Source organism: Emydura macquarii, unplaced genomic scaffold, assembly GCF_026122565.2.
Source record: "Emydura macquarii macquarii isolate MOO-44397 ecotype Brisbane River unplaced genomic scaffold, CSIRO-AGI_Emac_v2 contig_3477, whole genome shotgun sequence".
NCBI lineage: Eukaryota > Metazoa > Chordata > Testudines > Chelidae > Emydura > Emydura macquarii.
The window spans coordinates 4,169,135-4,195,945 of NW_027133614.1; the positions used below are offsets into that span (position 1 = coordinate 4,169,135).

General features: G+C 40.8%; 1 protein-coding gene across 6 annotated transcripts in view; it reads left to right on the forward strand.

The window, feature by feature from the left end:
- The window catches only part of HMCN1 (hemicentin 1), a 291,595-nt gene that overhangs the window by 241,749 nt on the left and 23,035 nt on the right, over positions 1 to 26,811 (forward strand). For 5 of the 6 annotated variants that reach the window (XM_067535110.1, XM_067535114.1, XM_067535113.1 and 2 more), the window contains 24 exons: positions 98 to 242; positions 1,179 to 1,306; positions 1,933 to 2,089; positions 3,253 to 3,374; positions 3,575 to 3,739; positions 3,930 to 4,037; positions 8,800 to 8,937; positions 9,071 to 9,205; positions 10,220 to 10,489; positions 10,865 to 11,055; positions 13,148 to 13,361; positions 14,004 to 14,138; positions 14,347 to 14,537; positions 15,664 to 15,745; positions 16,406 to 16,675; positions 17,507 to 17,677; positions 17,846 to 18,016; positions 19,239 to 19,409; positions 20,416 to 20,586; positions 21,309 to 21,479; positions 23,521 to 23,691; positions 24,770 to 24,919; positions 25,185 to 25,322; positions 25,649 to 25,770. In XM_067535110.1, coding sequence (XP_067391211.1) covers positions 98 to 242; positions 1,179 to 1,306; positions 1,933 to 2,089; positions 3,253 to 3,374; positions 3,575 to 3,739; positions 3,930 to 4,037; positions 8,800 to 8,937; positions 9,071 to 9,205; positions 10,220 to 10,489; positions 10,865 to 11,055; positions 13,148 to 13,361; positions 14,004 to 14,138; positions 14,347 to 14,537; positions 15,664 to 15,745; positions 16,406 to 16,675; positions 17,507 to 17,677; positions 17,846 to 18,016; positions 19,239 to 19,409; positions 20,416 to 20,586; positions 21,309 to 21,479; positions 23,521 to 23,691; positions 24,770 to 24,919; positions 25,185 to 25,322; positions 25,649 to 25,770 — 3,887 coding nt within the window. The remainder of the gene's footprint in view (positions 1 to 97; positions 243 to 1,178; positions 1,307 to 1,932; positions 2,090 to 3,252; positions 3,375 to 3,574; positions 3,740 to 3,929; positions 4,038 to 8,799; positions 8,938 to 9,070; positions 9,206 to 10,219; positions 10,490 to 10,864; positions 11,056 to 13,147; positions 13,362 to 14,003; positions 14,139 to 14,346; positions 14,538 to 15,663; positions 15,746 to 16,405; positions 16,676 to 17,506; positions 17,678 to 17,845; positions 18,017 to 19,238; positions 19,410 to 20,415; positions 20,587 to 21,308; positions 21,480 to 23,520; positions 23,692 to 24,769; positions 24,920 to 25,184; positions 25,323 to 25,648; positions 25,771 to 26,811) is intronic. The other variant, XM_067535111.1, reaches the window with a different exon arrangement.

Genomic DNA, 26,811 nt, shown 5'->3' on the forward strand with positions numbered 1-26,811 from the left:
AATTCCTTTGTCATAGCAGACATTCCCATCTGTCTAATTTAAAACAGTTCTGAATAAATCTCTCTCTCTAATATCATGTGGGATTTTTCCTTTACAGTTGCTCCCACAATCAAAGATGGTCCTGAGACGGTTGTTGTGCATATAAATAAGTCTGCTGTTCTGCAGTGTGTTGCAGAAGGAGTACCAACCCCAAGAATTACATGGAGAAAGGATGGAGCTATTTTTGCTGGAAACAGTGCCAGGTAACATCTAATGCTCAGCACAAATGTGCTGCAGAAACTTTTAAACAATGTATTTGTAATAGAAGACTTGGAGTTAAATCTCTTAGGACTTTGTTTGCTTTACTTTTACATTCACAAAATCAGTTTTAATGTTCATACCACACTTCTTAACCTGCCAAAGCCCCAGTGCAACACAAAGCGTGACAAAGATCTACAGTAAGACTCACAACAAAATGATTTATGTAGGAAACTTAAAATGCTGTGGGACTCATTCCTTTAGCATAAGCACTGTTTTGATTACCTCAGTGCAATGATTCTTTTTCTGATGCAAGTTATTTCTACAGTAAAAGTGAAGGGACCTCACCTTTAGTGTGAAATGTAGGAAACTTTGGGACCAACACAAGTGACATCCTGCAACATGAGGGATATTGGAGAGATACTATACAGTTCATACTCTAAAATATTCCAGGCATGTGAGGCCAGTTCCAGTGTTCACTGCAGCTAATAGGTGTGTTCCCATTGACTTCAATGAGCATGGGACCTGGCACGTAGTGCAGAATTCAAAAGCATTGACTAAAAGCTTAAAAGTTGAATTGTATTTTGAAGGGCAAATAAGCAGGGTGTATTCATTCATTACTTGGATTTTCTCAGTTTAAATCAGTGAAGATAAAAATCACCTCTTGAATAAGATATACAAAGCTGATGTCTTCCCATTTGAAAGTCACTGCGGGAGTCAGTTTTCATACTTGCTGTGGAAGAGGTGTAGCAAATGTGCTGGAAAACAGACTGAAGGCAGAACGAGTGTAATATGTTCAAAAAGGAAAATTATATATGGCCAAATTAAGGTGCTACATGTTTTATCTACCCTTGTGTGTTCTTCTCTTTCTATTTCCCCACAACATTTAGCCACAGTTCCCTCCATGAAAAATTAAATCAACTCCTATGGCTTTGTTTTAGATATTCAGTATTAGAGGATGGGTCCTTGTACATTCACACAGCACACATTACTGATACTGGGCGATATCTGTGTATGGCAACCAATGCAGCTGGCATGGAACGCAAGCGAATTGATCTACAGGTCCATGGTAAATATTTCTTTTTCAGATAAACACAAATGTTCTACAAAATCTGGAATGCCACCCAGACATACTGGATTTCTTGATTATTGCTGAATCTTGAAATCTACCTTTATTAGTAATAGGCTGGAGCTGCAGAAAAGCAACTCTGAACCTGCTTTTTAGCACTCAGGCTTCGAACTGTTTGGCTCAGGGACACTGGTTCAGTCCATTATAGAGAAAGGGGTCAGTGAAATTCAGATCCATCCATGCCCAGATTATAGATGTCCCTAAAATTCAGGATTATTTGGATCCAGAGCTTTGTTTAGGACTTCTCTCTAGGGTTTTGTTGTTGTTGGGTTTTGTTTTGTTTTTTTGGTGGGGGGGGGAGGGGGGCGGGGCGGAACCCCTTAGAAATTCTGAGTGTTATGAACACTACCTAAATATTTGTGAACAGAAAAAACAGTTGTACTTTGCTAATTGGCCTGAGTACATCAACAGGAAATACACGGAACTGAGAGACATTCCCTACTGCATTTTTGGCCAAGTTTATAAATGTCAAATGATCCATGCTACAGAAAAGGATAGTTTCAAATAGTTCAACTTGAAAAAATATACATTCTCTTAAAATTATCTGGGCCTCATATGTTGTTTAGTTCCTCCATCTATCGCTCCTGGACCCATCAATATTACAGTTACTGTAAATGTCCAAACCACCCTCCCCTGTGAGACCACTGGAATCCCCAGTCCAGCAATAAGTTGGAAGAAGAATGGACGTCTCCTTAATGTTGATCAGAATCAAAATACATACAGGTAAGATATGCTCTAATCTTTGTTGTGGACTAAATTAATCTCTGGTGCAAGTCTATTCAGAGATTGATTTGGCTTAATTTAATTTAATACTTGCTTTTAAATAGACAATCTCCATTGCATAACTGTTAGTAGTAACACTGAACTGGTTTACTGGTGAATATTTAAATAAAATGTTGCCTGTCACCTGATGAACACGTTTAGCAGTAAAGTTCTCTGTGCTTTATATTGTAACAAGTTGTGTCTATTTGCATTTGATTTAATGTTTTTCACTAGCCTTTGAGATGCATTGAAGGGGGTCAAAATAATTTAAGATCTGCTCTTTTCATGATATTTCTGTTTCTGGTTTATGGAAACATGGGGAGAAAATGAGTGAGAAACACACATACATCACGTTTGTACATGGCCGCTGTAGACCCTGGAAACATTTAGATTTTGCCACACTGAGGTGCTAATTTTTGTGAAGAGCAAACTATTGCAGCTTAGAACAGCAATAATTTGTTCTCTATTTGGCCAGATGGGCCAAATGATGCACATAATGATGCACAAGGAATGGCTAAGGATGAGAAAAATTCCTGAGGTTCCTCTGGAATGGGATGAGGTTTACTCCCCAGTTGAAAGGGTGGTGGGTTCCTCCTTCAAACCCTGTGGATTTATTGCTGTAGAACCCCAGTGTCTCATACCTCTAGCCTCCACTGGAGCCATGCTGCAAGGGGGTCTGTCCTAAGGGAAAGTTAATACCTCCTTAGGCAGGCTCCTTGGAGGCTTCCCATTGGGCCAGACCCCACCAAACATTGGCTCCCCATAGTGGCCCAGTTTCCAATCCCAAACTTGTTCTCATGTCTGTAATTACGTGACCCTCTAGTGGCTTTGTCCCACAGAGTCTTCTGTAAGCCTTAAACGATTCTACAGCTATCAGTTTGCCTTTTAGTTCATATTTATAGGTCTGTGCTTTTAGAACAGAAGATCCTGCATTCTGTCAAGTCGTCAGTCCATGTGGCTGCGATATGAACACTAACCATGTGTTACAGGATTTAAAATACTGCAACCCTTTTTAAAATCCAGCAATAATATTAAAATCTGACTTCCTGTGGCAATGAATTCGATGGACTGACTACATGCTGAGTGAAGAGATGTTTCAGTGTCTTCTAATTGCTCTTTTTCAGGTTTTTGTCTTCAGGTTCCCTACTAATCATTTCCCCCACTGTGGATGACACTGCAGTTTATGAGTGCACTGTGTCAAATGACGCAGGAGAGGATCAAAAAATAATTAATCTCATTGTACAAGGTAAAGTAGACATTGCAAATGCACATGTATTCTGATATCAAAATTTTCTTCAGGAGAATCCTTTATTTAAATGAGAACTGCAGTTCTGATGCTTATACTATTGAGCTTTACTCTTGTTAAGAAAGATGACATTGTTATATGCAATCCTCTATATGAAATGAGAATGGACGATAATCCTAACATTGTTCTCCTTGCTTTAGTGCCCCCATCCATAGCAGATGAAGCTACAAATCTTCTGGTAACAAAACTATCTCCAGCAGTAATTCCCTGCACTGCTTCAGGTGTTCCTGTCCCCTCAATCCATTGGACCAAAAATGGGCTACGACTCCTTCTTAAAGGAGATGGCTACAGGATTCTGTCTTCAGGTATTACGCATGATTTGAGTGTAGATACAGAAAATGCTAAAAGAAGGTGTATTAGAATTTTCATTGTAAATATTATAGAATAAAAATGTAGGGTTCTTAAATCGTATTATGATTTCTCTGTTTTCTTTGAATGTAAGATAGTATAATATACTACAATACGCCATAATGAACTCTTTTTTCCCTACCCTAGGAACGATTGAAATAACTGCTGCTCAGTTAGACCATGCAGGAAGGTATACCTGTGTAGCCCGGAATGCAGCTGGTTCTGCACACAGACATGTTACTCTTCGTGTTCAGGGTGAGGTGGGAACTGGATCAGAACCATATTTTGTAAACAGCTTTAGTTGGTTTTGAAAAGAAAATATTACAGAGAAATAATACAGAATAATGGTGGGGCCACATTGTGCCAATCTTATTCATGTTCAGTAGTATCTTACTCATGTGAGTAGTCTCATAGATATACTGGCTACTCATGGAGTAAGATGTCATTCAACATGAGTAAGCATGTGAAAATTTGGCCTTGTATAAATATATTTGTACCTGGGGGAAACCCCAGAGCTTGGGTTATTTTAATCTAGACTAAGTACTCAGAATACACTTTAGAAAGCAATCATGCATTGGTAAAGGCATGAACTAGATGATCTGATAGCTTTTTCCAACTCTAATGCCTAAGATATTGTGATCTGATCACAAGTATGACCTGCTTTGATTTTTGTTGTTGTTGTTGTTTAATTAAAGTAGATTCATTAGGTGAACAAAATACGCAGTGCTAAATTCTGTAACCCATATGCTGAGTAGTTTCATATTTTTCAAGAGCAGTCCCATTGGGTTTATCAAAAAGATAATAGAATCCAGCCCCCAATAGTTAAACATTCTTAGCCTCTCCGGTTGTATAACTTATCTTCATTTTATTTTCCAGCCATAAAAATATTACAATTTCTTCAAGTGAGGGTCCCTATATGTATTCCACACGTGGGTATGCATGTGCATCATGGGCCTGAGTCGATTTTTTTTTTACAAGCAGTATCCATTGTTCCCCATATGCATCCTTTCTCTCCTTGAGCTCTGAACTGAGGGCATAAAGAGTGGTGTGTCCAGTTCCTTCTTAGCGTCTAAGTTGGAATCTTCAGTGTCCTTCCTACTGCATCATTGTTCTAAAGATATTGTATATTTAGTTTTTAGCATTTTGTAGTTCTATAGTACAGTCTTCCCCAAGTGTTAGTTAGTTAGTTCTTCCCCAAGAAGTCTGGGATTGTGCCCAGGCTCCTAGGATTCAAAAACTGTTATTTCCTGCCTTTGCTTTTTTTAATATGAGTGACGAACATCAATGCTGCCTCTGCTGCCTGGGTGAGACTCACATCTTTGTCAAGTGCATTATCTGCTGCTCTTTTCCCCCAGAACTTGTGAAGGTCAGAAACTGAGACTTAGAAAACATCTGTTGGAGAAGGCAATGGGACCTCAATCAGTTCTGGGCTAAGGACCTTCCCCATATATCAGCCTCAGCAAGCAGGCAACACCCCCTTTGAGCATGAGCTTGGGAATGGTGGCTAAAACTACTAAACCTAAGGAGGATGTTTCCCATGAGAGTAAGGGGCACTCTCATAGACATAGGGATGAGTCATCTTTGTCTACAACTGTCCTGAAGAGAGAGGATCCCTGCCTGACCACATCAAAGTCGGGAGAGCCAGCACCCATGGGCACTAAGGACGTAGGCCCGAGTATATCTTCTCAACATGAGAAGGAGGTGCGCAAGGTTATGGCTCTGATTGTTCTGACAGTGAAGACTCAGGATAAACAGCTCTTGGTGTTCCCATCCACTTTGCGAGCCGATGTGGTACTGGTAGTGACACAGCCCCGGAGGGAGCCAACTGTCATGATGACCAAGGAAGCTCCAGCTCCACCGGTGGACTCTCCTTGTTCCCCAGGAGGGTCTGAGACCTAAGTCTCCCCAGAATCCATCTTTGTTCTTCCTTCTCTCTATTCCCCCTTCTATTGGAACAGGCTTTATCCTAGGACATTGTTACACCAGACAAAGAGACTATCCTGAGAATGCAGAGTCATTCTTCCATCCCACCTGCCAGCCTTGAGGCATAACGATCAGTACTGTTGGTTCTGCCAATTGTACAGGATCCAGCTTTCTTTTCAGATAAGTCAGTGGCCCCACAGGAATCTCAAACACAGAACAGAAATCCTATAATATTAGGCTTCCAGCCTCCAACAAGACATGATTAGCCAAGAGATAGGTGGTACTCTATGCCATGGGATCCTCCCCTGCCAGTTGATCCATCTATTGGCAATATTGGGGGACAGTGTAGGCTCCCTACCCTCAACATCCAGGATCAGTGCATGAGCCATCATCACCCATAACTGGCCCTGGAGTATTTGGGGGAGGAAGGTGAGCTTGATTCGCTGGTTACAGGAGCAGTCGCGTCATCCTCACCAGATGAGGCGGTTACTCCATCTTTTCCCTCTCCATTGGTAGACTTTAAACAATAGCAAGAGCTCATGCAGCAGAGGTACAGATTCACCTTGAGGAAGTCCAGGATCCTCAGCACAGATTACTGGACATCAACAAGGCCCTTGTGGATCCAGCAAAGGCATCCTTTTGCTTCCAGTACTCCCACCACTAAGCTGAGAAGTGTTAATTTGTTCCATCCGAAGGGGGAGCGCTTTTGTTCTTCCACTGTAGGTGAGTATGTGCCTTGTGCACAACTGTCAGAAATGTTTCCATGAGCTGTACCCACTGGAGCAGCACAATCATCCTCTGGTGCCTCACACCACTTCACGCAGGCATAAAGGGCTGTACTGTCCCTGACCCCCTTCTGTTTCTTTCTACCGCCAGTGACGGTTGTTTGCTGGAGCTGCAGTCCTTGTTTCTTTCATATCCCTTCACGTATATAGTATCTTGCAGTGTTAGTTTAGTATTGTATAGTAGTTCTGTAAATAATTAGTTATAGATGTGTTTACAATACTATCTTTTTAGTGTGGGGTTACTGGTGCCTGGTTGGGTACCAGGATCAGTCCTGCACTCATCCTACCACAGGAGTTCTGAACCTTTTTCTTTCTGAAGCCTCCCCCAACATGCTATAAAAACTCTAGGGCCCAGTAGAGGGAGGGGGGAGCTTCAGTGTGTGTGGGGAGGGGCCTGGGACTATAGCCCTGGGGCGCTTGGGGCTTCTGCCCCAGTGGGGGGCTTGTGGCTTCCAGGCTCCATGCTTGGGGCTTCCGGGTGCCAGGGCTCCAGCCTTTACCCCACAGGGTGCCAGGGCTCTGGGCTTCTGGCTTTAGCCCCATGGGGCAAAGGGGCTCAGGGCTTCTGCCCCATGGGGTGCTGGGGCTCCAGGCTCCCAGATTTAGCTGTATGGGGGGGACAGGACTCAGGACTTTTGCCCCATAGGGCACTGGGTCATGGACCCCCTGAAACTGGCTCTGGGAGGCCACAGACCCCTGGTTGACAAACATTGTCTTACTGCATGCCTTCCCTCCCATTCCTCTCCTGCCTGAACTATGACCCAAAGTCCAGCAAGAATCTGCTCACTTTATTCTGATAGCCCCTGTGTGGCCCTGTTAATGCTGGTTTTTGACTTTTTTAGCACCATTGGTCAGACTTCTGCTGTTGCTCCTGAGAGAAGTGAATCTTATCTCCCAGGACAATGATCTCCTTCTTTATCACAACCCTGAGGCTCTCCATGGATGTTTCATGGCTGACAACCTTGGAACGAGTTTGCTTTAAAGGAGTACAGGGAGCCCTACTGTATAGCAGGAAGCCTTTGGCTAGGTCTGCTTACCTTGCTAAATGAATGAGATTCTCTGTCTGGTCCACACAGAGAGGCATTCCTTCAGCTCAAGCTCTAATTAACCATATCTTGGATTATCTTTTGTTTCTAAAGCAATAAGGATTGGCTCTTAGTTCCATTAGAGTCCATCTGGCAGTTATCATAACTGATCATTTTTTTCAAACCCTGGGTACATCAGGTTTCTAAAAGGTTTGCTTAGATTATACCCACAGGACCACAATCACTTCTGCAGTGGAGCTTGAATTTAGTACTAGCACAGTTAATGAGTCTCCATTTTGAGCCACTAGCAACTTCTTCCCTGTTCTTGTTAATGAAAATAGCTTTCCTGGTTGCCATAACCCCTGCCAGAAGAGTGGGAGAGCTATGAGCTTTGGTATCAGAGTCGCTCTGTTGCAACTTTGTTTAGAGACAGAGTTTTCCTTCGGCCTCACCCTAAATTTCTATCTAAAGTGGTCTCTGAATTTCATTTAAAATCAAGAGCTTTATCTATGAATATTCTTTCCCAAGTCCAATACAAGTAATGGGGAGGAAAAGCTTCCTACTCTAGCTGTTAAAGAGCTTTTTACCTAATCTCAACTCTGTGTTACCATTTCAGATAGAGTAACGGGCCAACCAGTCTCAACCAGAGGATCTCTGGTTACATTAATTTGTTACCAATTGGTAGATGATGGCTCGCTCAGCCACATCACAGGTGACATGGGTAGCCTTTCTGGCCAGGATTTCCATTCTGCATATTTGTAAGGCAACTGCCTAGTCACTAATCCATACGTTTACCTCTCTATGCCATGTCTCATCAATCCAGAGACATGCCAGATTTGAAAAAGTTGTTCTGCAATCCTTGTCCAAGTAGTTCAAACTGCTTGTGAGACACCTACCATGGAATGACTTGAAGGAAAAAAAACCCAGGTACTTACTTTTCTGTAACTGTTGTTCTTCAAGATGCGTGGCTCCTACCTGTGTTCCATTGTCACCTTCACTGCTGCCAATTGTTTGGACTGCAGTAAGAATGAGAAAATGGAGAGGCATCAGCACACCCCACACTTTATGCCCTCGGTTTGGAGCGCAAGGATAGCTACAGCACCAGTGCAGGCCAACGGGCAATGCTTGTTTAAAAAAACAACACCAGACTCAGGCACACGGCGCACATGCGTACCCATGTCCGAAACACAGATCGGGATCACACACCTTGAAGAAGTTCCAGTTACTGGTAAGTAACTTCCATTTCTAATCAGCTGCCTTTTTCTGTGCCATTCCATTTCATAGAGCCACCAGCTATTCAGGTGCAGCCAGGGACACTAGATGTCATCCTGAACAACCCCATTCTTTTACCATGTGAAGCAACAGGGACACCTCATCCTGTAATAACGTGGCAAAAGGAGGGCATCAATGTAATGACAACAGGTATCTTAGCTTTATGATGCCAGTAATTCTGGTGTAGCATTTAAACTCATGTTCTCATTCTTTAAAGTTAAGATTTTGGTCTAATGACCTTATTTATAAAAATATTTTTCTACCTTTCTTATGCATGTCGTAGGCAACAATTATGCAGTTCTTCCCAGTGGTGGTTTACAGATCGCAAGAGCAGCTATTGAGGATGCTGGCACTTACATGTGTGTTGCTCAGAATCCAGCTGGTACTGCCCTAGGGAAGATTAAGCTAAAAGTTCAAGGTAAGTCATCGCTGTAACTCCAGTTGTATAGACTGTATTATACACAAGAAATCTGTGCACATTTACTGTTAGTGAGATCTCTGTTCCAAGCAATGTATATTGACCAAATTCATTCCTAGCTAATCTGCCATGGAAGGCACTGGGACTTATGTCCATTTACACCAAAGCTAAATTAGGTCCAACGGTAGGTTTTTAAGATTTTTCCTCTATAATTTGGACTTGTTATTTAGGAAACATTTAAAGATTGTAAAATTAATTCCTGCAAACACAGACTAAATAACAGAACTGAAGCAGATAGCAAATATTTCTTCTCTACCTTCAAAGACACTGGTAAACCTCAGAAAGAAAAATAGAAAGTTAGTTTTACCTCATCTAGCGCAAACCTTAGAGTGGTGGAAACCAAAAATATAGCAGGGACATGAATTGTCATTACTGTGTGATCATGCAGTGCAATAACAGGACATTAACACATTATGTTTTATGTGGCTTATGATGGTTTCACATCTCCATGACAAACTCACTTGGACAGCTACCAACAAAGAATACATTGGTAAGGTGTGCTGGTAATGGTCCACAATTTAGCCGTAGGTACAGCCCTCATTTCTTCATGACATTCACCATTACAGGTATTGCTATGGGGTATCTTATCGTGATGTCAGTTTGCTATACAGTTGTACTTGTAGTGTTTAGTACATGAAAAATGCCTGTGTGCGATTGTGTGAGTACCAGATCTATGCTTTATTCTTGGCTCTTGCCCAGAAAGAGGTAGCTTTGTACCTTCCTTCACACAAGGGCAGGGCACATAGTGTGCTACCAACAGCATGTCACATACTTGCTTTACTTTGCAGTTGGATTTGGATGTTGTTTTGCAACTGTAACTTATAACAGGTGACATTATTTATCAAGAAGAGTAAACTGTGTTTTTAAAATTATTTTGGCTAGGAAATCAAGCATGTGGGTGTTTAAGTTTATACATTTCCTAACAATGTGTTTTAATTCTTAATCTTCTTTCAGTTCCTCCAGTTATCAATCGTCATTCTAAGGAATACGTAGTTGCTGTGGATAGATCTGTCACGCTGCAGTGTGAAGTAGAAGGTTATCCAGTGCCTGAGATCACATGGCTCAAAGATGGACAGCAGGTTACAGAGTCCATTAGGCAGCGAATTCTCAGCACTGGGGCTTTGCAGATGGCATTTGTACAGCCTGGTGATGCTGGACGTTACACATGCATGGCTGCAAATGTGGCAGGATCAAGCAGTTCTAGCATGGAACTCATTGTGCATAGTAAGTAGGACTAGAAAGGAATGACATAGGCTGGCCCATTATCATGACAGAAGCCTCTTGCAGTGATGTATTAGAGGCCCAGGTTATAGTGAAAGACTTCAGGATAGCTATATCAGCTAGCATAAAACTCATAGGCAAACCACTAAGTGCCTGGCTTTAGGAAGATCCAGCCCCCATGCGCCTGTCACTACGTAATTTTCTGTTATGTGGGTTCCACACCCTTCTCTGGAGCTTTGGATACTGGTCACTGTTGGAGACAAGATGAGATGACCCATTGGTCTGGTCTGGTGTATCATTTCCCATGTTTCTATATCAGTGTCCAGCTGAATAGAAAACTATAGGCTGTAATTAATCTCTTTTTTAATCTCCACACAGTTCCACCTAAAATCCGTAGTTCAGAGGTGCAGCACACAGTCACTGAGAATTCCCAGGCTGTTCTGTCATGTGTGGCTGATGGCATCCCAACACCAACAATAAACTGGAAGAAAGACAATATACCTTTAACAGACACAATAGGAAAATACAGGGCTATGCAGTATGGAGATCTCATTTTGGAGAATGCTGTTGTAAGTGTTATGAATTTGAATCTCCTCATTATATATTGTGTATTCCTTCACATGAAAATTGAGTAGCATGAAAGGTTTTATTTGTCTGGAATGAATGACCGGAAAGATTCTGGGGGAGTCTTATCTCAAAAGAAGGTCAGGATTGAGCACAGTGTAGGCTTATTTGTAGAAAGCATGCTCCGAAACTACCCACTTGGTACCTATTCTGTGGATAAACAGAGGACATCCATTTCCAAGAGTTCCGATCATGGGAGATAAATTCACAACATTTTTAGAACATAACTGCATAGAATACACATTAAAAAAACAGTCCACTGCTTCCATTCAATCTGTATACTGAAGGATTGTGTGGCACACAATGTATCTGTTTTTGTTTAGGAAAGAGGGGGATGACCTAGTGTTTTGCATATTTTTTTACAGCTGAAGAAATTTTGATGAAATGTCAGCCCACTGTAAAGCCTCTAATGAGCAGATGGTGTTGAAAACCTCCAGTGAGGTGCTGTATGCCTTTAGCTCTCCCTTGAGTCAATGGGAGATATGGGCAAGCAGCACGTTACAAGAGGAGCCCAATACCATTCAGATCTGGTCCTAAAATGTATTAAATAGTGGAAATATTTCTGCAAAGCTTGCAATGTAAAGCTCTTGGATTTGGCAATTTGGGCACTTTCACAAAGGAGTCTACATGTCAGCTAACATCTGGAACCTCCAGCTTAAGTATAATCTCACCCCCATTCTTGCCCAACATATTTTTTCTTCTCTTCAACATCATCAACATTTGTCTTAAAAGGAGTCACACTAGTACTAAGCGTATTGCCCTTAAACAGGGAAAATGGCTGTTGATGGCAGTGAGAGCTTTGCCTGCATAAGGATTGCAGGGCCCAGCATAATGTTATGAAGTGCCACATTTAAGGCTGGTTTTGTCTACTCTACCTGCCATTCCTGAAATTATTACTAAGCTCAACTGCTAGTCGCATTTACCTTTCCCTCTTAGCTCTTTGGATGCTTTTCTGTGTAGCATGTGGGACTCCTTATTGTACCTTCAGCTAAAAAGAGGGTAAGATGGACAGCTCTATTATTTATGATACCCTATTTATGAATAGGGCAGGGGTGGGCAAACTTTTTGGCCTGAGGGCCACATCTGCATATAGAAATTGTATGGCGGACCATACAGCGGGTTGGGGGGAAGGGGTGGGGCTGTGCAGGGGGGGGAGCGGAGGAGTGGCTGCGGCATTGCTTGGGGCTGGGAGCAGCTCCAGTCAGGGTGCTGCTGGGCCCCACATGGTTGGAGAAGGGCAGGGAGTGAAGGGGCGAAGCCAGAAGGGGGGAGCGGCTGCCGCGCTCCGGCCAGGGCACCACTGGGCCCACATATTGCGAAACGGGTGAGGCGAAGGTGCGGAGCTGGGACAGGGAGCGGCCACTGCTGCACCACACAGCTTGTTCTGCAACCTTTCCACAAACCACTGGTTGAGCTGGAGGGCCTGATTAAAAGCTCAGACGGACTGTATGTGGCCCGTGGGCCGTAGTTTTCTCCCGCCCTCCCTGGAATAGGGAGTCAGCCTATTTCACTTATTTTACCTTGCTATCTCTGTGATATATTAGTGTCATGTAATCTGCTGGGTTTCCTACACTCAGGTTTCTTTGTCATTCAGTCATCAAGTTAGGCTGAGGAGACTGACCGACCATAGTTTCCAGCATAAAACATATTACTAGCAGAATTGCCAAAATTTAAAGCATGAGTGAATTGCTTTAGAAATAATAAGAGTTACCTTCTCCTCCAAACTTTCACTCACTTCTATCATACTTTTTAAAAAAGGTTCAAACATATTTGGGTAAGTTTCTTTCATTTCCATTTTCCAGCAATGACTGAAATCTCTGAAATACCATGCTGTTCTGTTGGTATACTCTGCCAGGATAGTTGCAAAGATATGGGAAGTCTCAAGACAGCCAAATTTAGCAGAATCTAAAGGTTTGGCTAACTCAGTCAGATGAACATTCCAAGTGAACTCAAGTTCCAAACTTTCTGAGCTTTTCCCCCAATCATTACAAGTGATGATTTTCGAGCTCCCCCCCCTCCCAATTTTTTGTCTTTCAGCCTGAAGATTCTGGCACTTATACCTGTGTTGCCAGCAATGCTGCTGGTGAAGATGTACGCACCGTTAGCCTGATGGTCCATGTGCTCCCAGCTTTCACTGAACTGCTTGGAGATATAGCTTTGAGTAAAGGAGAACGACTCAAGTTAACCTGTAAAGCAACTGGGACTCCGCTACCCAAAATAACTTGGACTTTTAACAACAACATTGTCCCTGGTGAGTGATACCAGTATTTATTTGTCTGTCTGACACACATTCTTTCCCCCTGCAGAAGTGTTGTTGGTGTGCTGTGATGTCAGTTTGAGATTACAATATAAAATTCATAAGGGGAAAAATGTAGTATGGCTTGTGTAACAAACTGTCTAGACAATGGTGATATTTGGAACTTATTAGTGTAGAAAACTACAATGATCATTAAAACGCCTCTGTTCTAGGACTCTTGAGAGGGCTTTAGGAAACCTGTCCCCTTGCTGTGTCAAGCTGTCCCACATTAAACTGTGTACAAACTTCACTGTTGGAATGCAAAACACAAAAAGACTGAAAGGAAAAGCAGAGCAAATTCATTCAAAATGGAGCGACCAATCAAGGAACACTTTTTGACTGACTTGTTCAGCCCTCTAAAACACACGTGCAGACAGGAAAATGCAGAAAAGGATCTGTGATCAAATATCTCTCAGAAATAAGTCCAACACAATAGCAAGTTCTTTTATAGATGCATACCATTGAGCCATGCTGCTAAACAACATTGTAAATCTCAACTTATTCCTGTGAAATATGTAAAACATTGTAAAAACAAAACTTGTTGATATTTTCCAGAGCTACTTCAGTGCTTTTAAAAGACATCTGTTTTCCCCACAGTAAAACTTGACAATGCTAATGGACACAGTGAACTAGTTATTGAAAGAGTATCTAAAGACGACTCTGGTACCTATGTGTGTACAGCAGAAAACATAGTTGGCTCTATCAGAGCTGTTGGATCTGTGCATGTCAAAGGTACGTGTAAATAACTGCAATATTAGGCGCAATCAGTGAGAATTTTATACAACCTCCATTTTAGTTGTGTCCAATAGCTCTGCCGTGGTTGATTGGAAAAGGGGTAACAAACTGAACTTCAGATTTTATAAAAACAAGGAGTGACTGATTTCTATCAATAGTTTCGTTTAGAATCTCTTGCTTTAGCTTTGCTCTTTATCATTTTCAGAGCCTCCAGTTTTCCGAGGGGATTATCATTCTAGCTGGATTGAGCCCTTGGGTGGCAATGCTATATTGAACTGTGAAGTCATAGGAGATCCACCTCCAAAAATCCAATGGAGCAAAAAAGGAGTTGGTGTTCAGATTAGCAGCAGGATCCGACAACTCAGCAATGGTTCTCTTGCCATCTACAGCACTGCAGTGAGTCACTAGTCATTAAAATGTGTTTGTATGCTACATTTCATTATTGTAAGTAAGTAAATTTATCCTAGAGGATATGTATTTTAATTGAATATAAATTTGCCTTTATTAAAAATATTCTATGCCTACTCTACATTTTAAAAAGATGAAATTTTTTTTAATGCAGTCTAAAATGTTCTGCTCAAATTATTGCAACCTCACTAACTAAACAAGGGAATGTTGCATCTGTTCTTTCCATCCCCCTTAAAATTGCAGAGCTCCATTTTCAGTGGGATTTAACACAGCCTCAAAAACTGGGCATATAAAATCTGAATTTATAATCCTGGCTTCGTTGAAGTAAGTCGGAATTTTGACATTGGCTATAATGGTACCAGGATTTCGCCTACCCAGTTTAATTACTTGTGCACCTAAATCATACCTTCAGAAGTGCAAACTGGTTAGCTCCCCACCTCCAAATATGCATGTTCAAATTGCATGCTCATGATTTGCACAATCAAGTTTAGAAGCAGCAGTTGAAACCATGGCCCTTATAAAAGGTATTAGAAAAAGCATCTAGATTTACAAATCTAACTAGTTGAAGAAAAAAATCAGAAATCAGCTCATTATTAAGTAAAATGTTCAAACTCTTAAAACTTTAGTTATGGGTAATAATAGTCTATAGTCCTCCTTGTATAGCTACATTTATAATCTATTTTATACACTTTTACATCCAGCACCATACTGTATAGTAATCTACAATATTAACAAGCGAATGGTTTTGACTAAGGTGATTTTAAACCTACCATATAAGTTTCATGAAAAGACTGTCTCTCAAAAGGACATAAGCAACATTGGAAATAATTCCATGTCAATACAACTTTGATGCAGTTCTCTTGTTTTGCTCTCTGTCCTCACCTGCCTGTAACAAACTCTGATCCCACTTGACATTTTAATTCAAGTTGCTGTGAGTGCAGCTTGTATGATAAGCTTTTCTGGTAGTTGTTAATGAATGATTTCTCTCTACTTCCTTAAGATCTATTGCATGCAATACTGTACTGTACTCACTAACAGGAAATGCTCTGAGAAAAGATTAACTCACTCCATATAGGTTGACAGTTTATATGACTGCTTGCTTATTGTCCTTTAGAATGAAGATGCTGGTGACTATACTTGTGTAGCTACAAATGATGCCGGTGTGGTAGAGCGCAGTGTGACACTAAAGCTTCAGAGTAAGACTCAAATCAGATGTTTAGTGCTACAAGAGTGGGGCCAGAAGATGACTTTGGATACATATGTGCAAGTCCCTTTGTTGTCTTGGGAGGAGATAGTCAAAGTTCACCAATGGGAGTTGGGCACCTATTCTTGATGGCAGAATTGAGCTTTAAATCAATTCTTACACAAATAATGATGGAATTTTAGAATAATTTTTTTTGACAATTTTCAAATATCTCTTTTCTATTTATAAGTCAAAAAAGAATCAGACCATTCACCTCTGTCTTAGTTCATCATGTATACAATGGGAATAATACCTACCTCATATAGGTATTGTGAGAATTAATTGATAAGTGTTTTTGCATTACTAAGATATCACGTGTTTATAAAATTGGGCCTCAATCCTGCTTGGGATTTCTGTATGCTATCGCAATACAAACAACAATACCACTGCCATTCATATATTCTGAGTCATGTTTAATTTCTGCCATTGACCTCAGACTGTATTTCTTGAGGATCTCTGAAGATGTACAATAGTAGTTAATGCCAACATTAACGAAGTAGGATTTCATGCCCTTTTTCAGACTAAATCTTTAAGCAATGAAAAAAATGTCATCTGCTCCTGTAGCCATTTATTGTAGAATATAGTGATGCTAAAACAGTCTCTCCTCTCTCAGGTCCTCCAGTTATTACAGTTGAACCAGTAGAGATGGTGATTGATGCTGGTACCACAGCAATCCTGAACTGCCAAGCAAATGGAGAACCTCCTCCAACCCTTGAATGGTCTCGCCAAGGCCATCCTATCCTCAGCAATGACAGAGTGACTGTCTTGTCTAATGGCTCCTTACGTATTGTTGCAGCACAGAAAGAAGATACCTCTGAATATGAATGTGTAGCTAGAAATCTGATGGGATCAATCCTTGTCCGAGTGCCATTCACTGTCCAAGGTAGGTGCATCAAAGTGCTTGCTAGTGTTTTTACCAAGTTGCGAGATTCCAGCCTTAAAACAGAATAATTATGACCAAGATTTTATATTCCTTACATGTACACGTTAAGTCTAGTGGGACATGTCCAGCTATCTCCTCTTTAAAAATGTTGTACTTTTGTTCCACTTTTCAACTGTAATCACCCTTTACCTGCCCCGAGACAGACAGCTGACTGAGAGTGAAGGAGTCTGAAAAGGCACATCCACACTACCCATAGTTTGGATTATGGGGGTGTGAATAGTAGTGTATGCCAAAGTGCTGCACTGTAACATCCCCATGTGGACACTGTGGGTGCAAAGGAAAAGGTTCCTACTTCACATTAATCTAGTCCTATTTGAAGAGGACTCTGTTAATGTGAACCCTTTAGTTTGCACTCACAGTATCTGCACTAGGGAGTTACAGCACAGCCCTCTGGTGCACAGTGCTCTTCAGATCCCAATAGTCTAACCTTTGGACAATGTAGATATGCCCAAAGACTCTATGATAGAGATGATTTTGCCTACAAAGAACACTCCACAATGTGAGTTCATCTCTAATTTGGGAGAATAAGTTATAACCATGTCAGAATAACTGAAGTATTCTCTCAACTAAAGCATGAAGAATGCTTCAGTAATGATAATGTGAAGCACTCTGGATATCTGAGGGTGGCCTTTGAACTTGGGTTATTTTGATCTTTTTTCTAGAAATGCAAAAATTTTGCAGATTTCTTAACATAGCGAAGAAAGTATATTCCTGAGCCTGGTTGTATAACCCATGTATTATAAATGATCACTTGTAATTTTTCCACTGCAGTGCATGGTGGATTTTCAGAATGGTTTGAATGGCGACCATGTAGCGTAACTTGTGGTCAAGGTGTTCAGAAGAGGATGCGTCAGTGTAACAACCCTCTCCCTGCAAATGGTGGGAGGCACTGTCAGGGGCATGATACAGACATACGCAGCTGCCAGAACAAACCATGTCCAGGTAGATTTCTTTAATGAAGTCATATGGTGTATATTTAACAGATCTCGATGACACCACACTTTGATTGTTTCTGCTGTTTGGAATTCTTCACAATTTATGGGAGAGAGGAAATGTTAGTAAATTCTATAATAATATTTGGTAAAACTGTGCTTTTTTGATGCTATGTAGTGGATGGCAATTGGTCAGAGTGGGGATCTTGGGAAGAGTGTTCTAGAACCTGTGGACAAGGTAACAAGACCAGAACCAGAACTTGTAGTAACCCACCAACTCAACATGGCGGAAGACCATGTGATAGCAATGCTGTGGAATCGATCATGTGTAACATCAGGCCTTGTCCAGGTGAGAGGAGAGTTGAGAGTTGTTTACTGTAAGTGGCAGATACTGATATTTAAAACTTTTCAGCTAACTGTTTTCACCTCTCCTTCTCTAAAGCCCACATTCTTACCTCTTTCACTTAAAAATGATTTATGGGAGGAAAAAAGGAATAAATGACATTATATTTTATCTATTTAAAAATTGCCTGCAGTAATTGAAAAGTTTTCAATTTACTGAAATTTGGGTCCAAAATTTAGGTTTTTATTTTAAAATATGGGGGAGAGGGAGGTTTACAAAACTGAATGTGTAAACTATTTTCATAGGGTTTTTTTTTTTTTATTTCAATGAAAACCATTTTTATATTGATTTTAAACATTCCTTGAAGTGTTTACAACCTAAGCACCACAGCTTTGTATGCTAATGCAATGAAACTGACCACTCTAGTCCCATTGTCCAAATCCAAGTAAAGTGGAAAAAAAGGAAAACTAAGCAGCATAAAAATGCAAAGTAAAATACATATTTTAACATTCTTTTCCATTGAGTAATTTCAATGTCATGTACCTGTATTTTCTTTAACAATATCCTTTTAATTTATAATTATGATTTTCTCTGCTTAGTACATTTGGAGTAGATAGATCCATTCATTATTGGCATTTCTCCTACTATTCTCTCCCTCCCCTGACTTCCAGCTATCATGATGCTGCACTTTCATCCACTGAGACAATTTTCTGTAGCTCCCTACAAAACCAGTTCTAACTGCTGTTCCCTGCTGTACATTAGCCAGTGGGGCTGCTGTATGAGCTATAAAATCAGCAAGCCCCCTTCCCACGGAGACTGTGCACCACTATGAGACAGTCAGATTCAGTGATTTATGAAGGGAAACCAGCAGGTCTGATCCCACCCAGGCCTACTTCATTCACCTGGCAGAATCACTGTTGTTCCAAGTTTGTGGTCAGGTGAAGTAATGTTTTAAGGAAACAAAAAGGGAAGTATTAATATCTCTCTGGAAACTGCTGGTCAGTTTCAGCTGTTGTTCAGGGAACAGGTTTTTCAATGTCTTATTCAAAATATTGAATTTATGGACAGTGTGTAATGGAGAAAATGGAGTTACAATAGTTTTACTATGAATACTTCACAGAGACAGAGACTTTCTTTTGATGTGGGTCAGAGAGCTGAGTAACTCAGAGTTTCAAGTTAAAGCTGTTATGTAGTTTCAATGTAGTTTTTGTTTGTGCCATCTTGACAGTGGAAGGTGCATGGGGCTCTTGGCTGCCATGGGGACCTTGCAGTGATACTTGTGGGAAAGGTACTCAGACCAGACTGAGGCTGTGCAATAGCCCTCCTCCATCACTTGATGGGTCTTATTGTGAAGGGTCTGATACACAGATGCAGGTTTGCAACAAGAGACATTGTCCAGGTAAGAAGCATAAGATAAAAACAGAAAATAAAGGACTAGCTTATTGTTTCCTCCCAAAGTTCTGCCTAGTTTCTATTTAGCACTAGTATAACTGCTCAATTTATGATGGCAAATATTGCAGTCCCTGCTAAAATCAGAATTTAGTTCCTTGTTTCTACTCAACATTCACGATCAAAAGTGTCAACAATCATCACATATGGAACTGGCCCTTTCCTCCCAACTCTGCTCTCCCAGATGTTTCCATTTCTGCTGCCTGCCACTGTGTAAAAGTAGTATGTAAATCCTTGGCAGCTAAATCATTATCCTGTTTAGCATGTAATTTCCGCACAGCTTCTCACCAGGTCTCACTAAACTTCATTATCCCTCTTCTTCCTCATCTGTTTGTGGACAGGAAATTTTAAATTTTTAAAATATTCCCTTAATATTAAAGGGAATACAATACACGGTAACTGGGTGAAATTGAATGGCCTGTGATATATACAGGAGTTCAGCCTAGATGATCTAATGGTGCCTTCTGGCCTTAAACGCTATGAATCTTGAATACACACAGTGCCATGTCCTATGCCAAATCCCTATTGTACCCTGTTAGTGGTGAAAAGGAGACTTGAAACTGTACTAACTGAGCAGCTGAAGATTCCCTTTGGGTGACACAGCACCGCCACTGACTGACTGCTACTGAGCATCTTACAGTGTGATTTCAGTGATTACATCATATCAAATCTGTTTGACTTTCCTACAGGCACACAAGAATTTTGGCGAGTCACTGAGGATGGGCAGTCACCACAACTGATACATTAACAGATGTATTTAAATGAAAGTAAAAAAAAGTAATGGTCTGGGTCCTGTTTTGCGTTACATGCCTTGCAGTCCTATTGTAGCTCAGGGGGTTGCCTGGATGGTGACTCGGCACAACACTTTATGCAGTATTTTGCTGATACAACAATGCTAGATTTGATTATTTAAAAAGCGAAAGTTTCACCATACAATTTAATCAATTTTTAATCAGTGGATGGGAAGTGGGCCACCTGGACCAGCTGGAGTGCCTGTACTGTATCCTGTGGAGGAGGCACCAAGCAGAGGACAAGGGACTGCTCAGACCCAACTCCACAGTTTGGAGGGCATAACTGTGAAGGCAATGACATACAAATTGACTTTTGCAACAGCGACCCTTGCCCCAGTAAGTTTTCGGGATGACTGTTGGTTAGATTGTGCCTCCCCGCATGTGGGTTTTCAAGTTCTGTGTATGGCGGTAGGGGGCATGGAAAGAGCCTTCCTCCTCAACTTGTGCCCTCGCATCGGGCACTGACCCAATCCTGATCCTTACACTCGGGGCACACAATGAAGAGGGGGATTCGAACACCACCAGCTATACCAGACTCCCCAAAGGAGGAGGGATGAGAGCGAATCTGTCTCCCCAACCAGCTTCTTCATCAGTCAGCGTAGCTGGGCCATTGCATAGGGAGATCGGGAGTAAGTACACACTGTTAAATGACATAGCAGTAGCAACTGTCGTGTGAGCTCTTGTCAGAAGCAGCGTGTTTCCATGAGCTGCAGGCAGTTTTGTAAGTTGCAATCTTGCTGGTTTACACCACAGTTAGTGTTATCTCCTTTTACAGTACTTCTCTCCATTAGATATTTGATTCATAGCATATGCTGCATGCTTTCCTGAAGTAGTAAAGCACTGAACTACAGGGCTCAAGGGATTGTTAATATACTCTGTGGAATAGCCCTGCAGTGGAAAAAATGACTTAATTGGATGTTTAACTCTTCAAATTTTTAGCTAAAAGAATGATAAACAGGGAATTGTGTGGAAAATTTCTCTTTAGAAAAAACACATCGATTCCATATCTGCTGCTGTTAAGCAGAGTGTAGATAAAGATATTTTTCTTAAATTTCCAGTTCATGGCAACTGGGGTCCATGGAGTAGTTGGGGAGCTTGCAGCCGAACATGCAATGGAGGCCAGATGAGGAGATATCGGACCTGTGACAACCCTCGTCCTGTCAATGGCGGAAGAGCATGTGCAGGGGCTGACACGCAGATACAGAGATGTAACAATGAATTATGCCCTGGTGAGTTTATAGGGTAACAGAAGGCAATAAATAAATCTCCTCTAAAGTGCTTCAGAGACCAAGATGCATATACTGTGCAAGCAGGACAGTAAAAAGTTCTGCAATTATGTCCAATCTAGTCTTACTGGGTTCTTATTTAAAAAAAAAAAAAAAAAAAAAGCAATTGTCTGTCACACTAAACTGACACCCCCTTTCAGGGATTATATTTTATATAAACATGAGATATAATGATCAAAAGACAAATAGCCTGTGAAAATGAAATCCTTCATACCCCCAGCTATTCTTAATTCTCACACCAGTTGCATTTTACAGAGGACACCGTTAACCTTCATGAAGCATTCCAGGAGCAAAGTCAGCACATCTAATAAAACCTAATCCAAATCTAGTTACTTTCTCTTGGCTGCTTGGACAGATAAAGCATGTGTCTTTTTACCAATCAGCCTTATATGGCTTACTGCTCCTATTTAATCACTTTTACACCCTCCACAACCCCATTGAGTTAAGCCCTGTGATTTGAAACCTGTTATCAAGTCCATGGGGGGTATCTTAGCTTAGACCATTTAAAATAGTAGTTGAGAAATGGATTGTATTCAATTGTGCCATGATTAGCAACAAAACTAAAAATATGCAGGGGATTTTATTGCTAATTAAAATATTTTTCTTTCTGTGTAGTACCCATCTGGTATTGTTTTAGTTTAATTTGTTATAATGATCTCTTTTGTCCATGTGAACGTCAGCACTTGTGAGAAATGCCAGTTCTTGGCCCTATAGGCTGAAGATCCACTTTTGTTTATTATTCCCCTTCAGTGATCTTCTGTCAATGTGCTTCATTCCTGACCTCTTCTAGGAGTAAGAGGGTAGTTCAGTCTCCAAGCCCCAGTGGAATATTTGGTCTCTCTAGTGAGACTGCCAGCAAGGATGACAGTAGGTTTTGAATGTGGTTACCTGCTCACTAGATCAGGTCTGGGACCACTAGCAATTTTTATACAAGATGACCAAACAGCTATCAGGTGACAATAGCATTTAGTTACTATGTAACAGCCAATTTTGAATGCGACTTAATCGGATTCTGAGTGTTTCACCTCTGTCTTGTTAACAGCCTGCTATTGTTATAGAGCCAAATCCATGGATTCAGTGCTCAGCCTGCAAATGGAGGCTGGGAGCAGTGCATTTCTCCAGCATTCTCTTGGTCCGTGTTGGGAGAGCCAAGGTAGTAGTAGATCCTCTGGCTGCCATCTGTCTGCACTGCTGCCTAGGGGACCTCCCAAATCCAGCCTCTGCCCGGCTTTGCACAGTAGTGCCACGGTGTATTCCCCTGGCAGGGGGACTCTTTGCTCATAGAGGTGGGGGCAGAAACTGCCCCATATAATGCAAATAATTTCCTTGGTTAGCCTTGAAGAAGTACATTAGCAGTATGAAGCATGGGGACCTAGGCTATGTCTACACTGACAGTGGCAAAGTCGCTGCCTACCGTCAGATCGACTTATCTGGATCGACTGAGCGGTCAGTTAAGACCCACTCAGTTGATCCAGAAATCGACGCAGTTAAACCACCCCCACAAGTGGTGTAGCACTGTGTAGCACGGGAACACAGTTTCCATCGGCGCAGTGCAGTGAAGACAGCACGCAGAAGAGAAGCACAGAAGTCAATGGGAGTTACACAAGTTCTTTGTGTACTTTGCGTCACTCCCATCGACTGCTGCCGAATCGCCAAGGTAAGTGTAGACCAAGCCTAAATCACATATCTCCAAGTTACCTCATCCATTGCACTGGAAACATTCCCTGAAAGGTCTTCCTTTTGAGTAAGGCTGATAAATGGGCATGAACAATTTAAAAGGTAATTGCATTTTTGGGCAGCATCCCTGCCTACAGAAATTACCACTGAAAATGGTATGCCATCCTTGTAGCTGTTTGGATATTTGTAAAGATATCAGTTTTATCAACATGGACTTAAATTTGAAGTGTAATTCACTGTTCTGTATATAATCTGAAACACCTGCTATAAAAAGCCACTTGTTTCACCGTTCTATTCTTGTTTATAGTGGATGGAAACTGGGGAACATGGCAAGCTTGGAGCAGATGCTCTGCTTCTTGTGGAGGAGGGGAGCAGACCCGAATACGGCTGTGCACTAATCCAGCCCCCTCAAATGGTGGACGTCCTTGCCCAGGAGACTTTTCACAGCTTTCCAGGTGTAACATCCAAGCATGTCCAGGTATGTTATTCCAGAGACTGCACACCAAATGCAAATGCACCAAAGGAAGACTTATAAATAATAATGAGTAAACCTGTCCATTCAGCGTATCCTTTCTCCAAACATGTCATAGCATTCATGCAGAATAGGTAACCTTTCACTGGAAGTGTTTAAAAAGTTTCTGCTCCTTGATTGTATTGCTGAAAAAAATACCATGTAACTAAGGCAACAAGTCATATAACATGAAAACTGAATACAGAATAGTCACACTGAACAGGGTAAAAAAACTGAAAATTGTTCACCTAAGCATTAAGAAATAAATACATTTGCAGAAATGCAGGTTAGTTTCCAAATGTTTCATAAATAGCAAATGGAGATACATTTGCAATGGTTAATTCAACTAGCTCTTATCTCTAGCTTAAAAAATAGTGCACAATAGTGAAAAGATTTAGAACCACTGTTACCGATGTATGATATTGTGAAAGTAAACGTGATATAGGCAAATCACTCATGCATCCTCAAAAGAGGGGTGCTATAAAAGTGGAATGTGATATTTAATAATATTAATACTTTTTTAAAAAAAGTTAGAAAATGTGTGTCTCTTTGCCAATACATTCTGTTTTTTCAGTTGTTTTGTAAAACAGAGTGGGAACACACAGAAGTCTTGCTTGACATCTGGTATGACTAATACACTCCAGTGTGCTGGCCAAATAATTACATTCTGCCTGCTTGAGTTCCCCAGTAGTTTCAGATGGATAAGTTATACTTTTTCACCTGTCATAACTGTTGTGTAGCACCAGTTTGTGTTGTCAAACAATTATTACTTTTCACCCGGAAGTGGCTGCATTTCAGTGGTCTATAAAGTGAGCCTTCTGTCATAGTTTATACATCAGCTTGTGTTTATAAAGGGTTCTGGTACCCTTATGGATATGAGGTGCTACGATTATTACTATTATATTTTATGGAATGTTTAATCATATAAGTCCACCTTTACATAGAGAACTTCGTGTTATCTCAGTGCATTCAATACTGCTCTTGAATATTTTTCTTTCAAAATAGCGTTTTCACAGATGCGGTATTTTTCCACTTCCCCCAATAGGTGGGCCTCCACGTGCCAGAGGAAGTGTTATTGGAAATATTAATGATGTTGAATTTGGAATTGCTTTTCTGAATTCCACAGTAACAGATAGTCCTGACTCTGACTCCAGAATAATACAAGCAAAGATTACAAATGTCCCTCGGAGTCTTGGTAAGTCAGTTTGCTTCCTTGAGTTATAAGTAAACAAAGATGGCACTTAAGAATCTTGCTTAGGTTTGTCAATTTTCAGTTTCATTTAATTTCATTAAGACACCATCCAAGATTTTAAGGAATTGGCTTCAATTCTTCATGGGCATGAATGAGGTAGTGGTCTTCAAACTGTTCTTCTAATGTGTTTACATTCTCTTTAGATCAAAAGAAAGGAGGAGCATACAAGGGACCGTTTTTTTTTTTTTTAAGTGTTATTTCTCTTTAGGTACAGCAATGAGGAAGCTAGTTTCCATTCTGAATCCTATTTATTGGGCAACTGCAAAGGAAATTGGAGAAGCAGTGAATGGATTTACTCTCACAAATGCAGTCTTCAAGAGAGAGACTCAAGTGGAGTTTGCAACTGGTTAGTTAACAATGGGACACAATCTCTGTTTGTATGTGACAAGGTTGCATAGCTTAATAAATACCATTTGCCATAGTTCAGTTTTTAGTGTGTTCACAGCAGCGTGCTCTGGATAACTAACTGAATATGAGATTTTATAGCCTAGCTTTTCCTAGTTTTAATCTAAGGACTAATATAGGGAAAAGTAGTGTTTCTACACATGAATGACATGTTAACATAAATTAACATGGTTCAACATGGACCTAAGTCAGATACTATGCAGTTAACACAAATCACCAATCACAAATCCTGATAGGTTACAAATCAATGTGTATTAAAATTCACAGGAGAGATTTTGCGGATGACTCATATTGCCCGTGGTTTGGATTCAGATGGTGCTTTATTGCTGGATGTTGTAGTGAGTGGTTATGTTCTGCAGCTACAGTCCTCAGCTGATGTTAACGTGAAGGTAAAATTGCTAGCAAAAATGACATCACTGCACTCTTGCTTCAGTTTTATGTTTTTCTTATCTGATGTATTTTGATATGTCCATCAACAGCACCACAAGCTATGTTACAGTATTCTGACTTTTTGAGATTGCCTTGGACATGTGAAGGTAAGTTTTTGATCATGATCAGATCACCCCCTCCTTCAAGATGAGGTGAGGATTTACTGCTGTCTGGTAGATGGCCTGTTTTGATGTTCTCCCCCAAGAGGCTGATGGGCCAAGCTAGGTTCTAGACCTTTCTAAGGGTGATGTTAGTTCTCCATTTCACATAGGTCTGGCAAACATTTTGTAGAGTATTATTCACAACTTGTTAGCCACAAACACTGCCAGGCGGCATCTAGGCATTCCCTATCTTCACATTGTCCTCAAAGGTCTCTGTCACAGGTCATCTGCAAGGTCTGGTTTCAGAAAAAATACTGTCAGATAGATTACATCATTGAGATTTTATGCATTCTTATAATGTAGCATTAAAGTCTTGTCCCATGGAGTTGTCCATAATGGTGAGCAGCCTAATTAGTCTGACTTGCCTCACTTCTCTTACAGAATCAACTTTTTCTAAATGTGATGACTTTCCCATACATTTTTTCCAAAATGATCAGATAGAGGCTGGTTTGTCTGGCAGGGTTGGAGCAAGAGGTTATAATCTCACTGCCTTGTCTGTTAGTTTTATCCTGTTCAAAGAGGTCTGATTTACTGAGTCACTCTCACCATTTTCTCCACGAGTTAAACTATTCATGATTCTTGGCAGAACATTCCACTAAACCCTTTTACTCCATTATTCCATTAAAGTCACAATTTAAGTTTTTAAATCTTAACTGTTTGGTCAAGCCATGAAAGATTTTTGGCTTGGTTTAACAGTAGAGATTGAGGATTTAATTAGGGTACCATGGATTTCATAACTGGTTTTACCCTGAAAGAATGTTTTCCGTTTTTTTAAATTTATAAATGTGATGTCTGCATATGCTTGTTGATGGGTAACCAATCCTATTATATAAATATTTG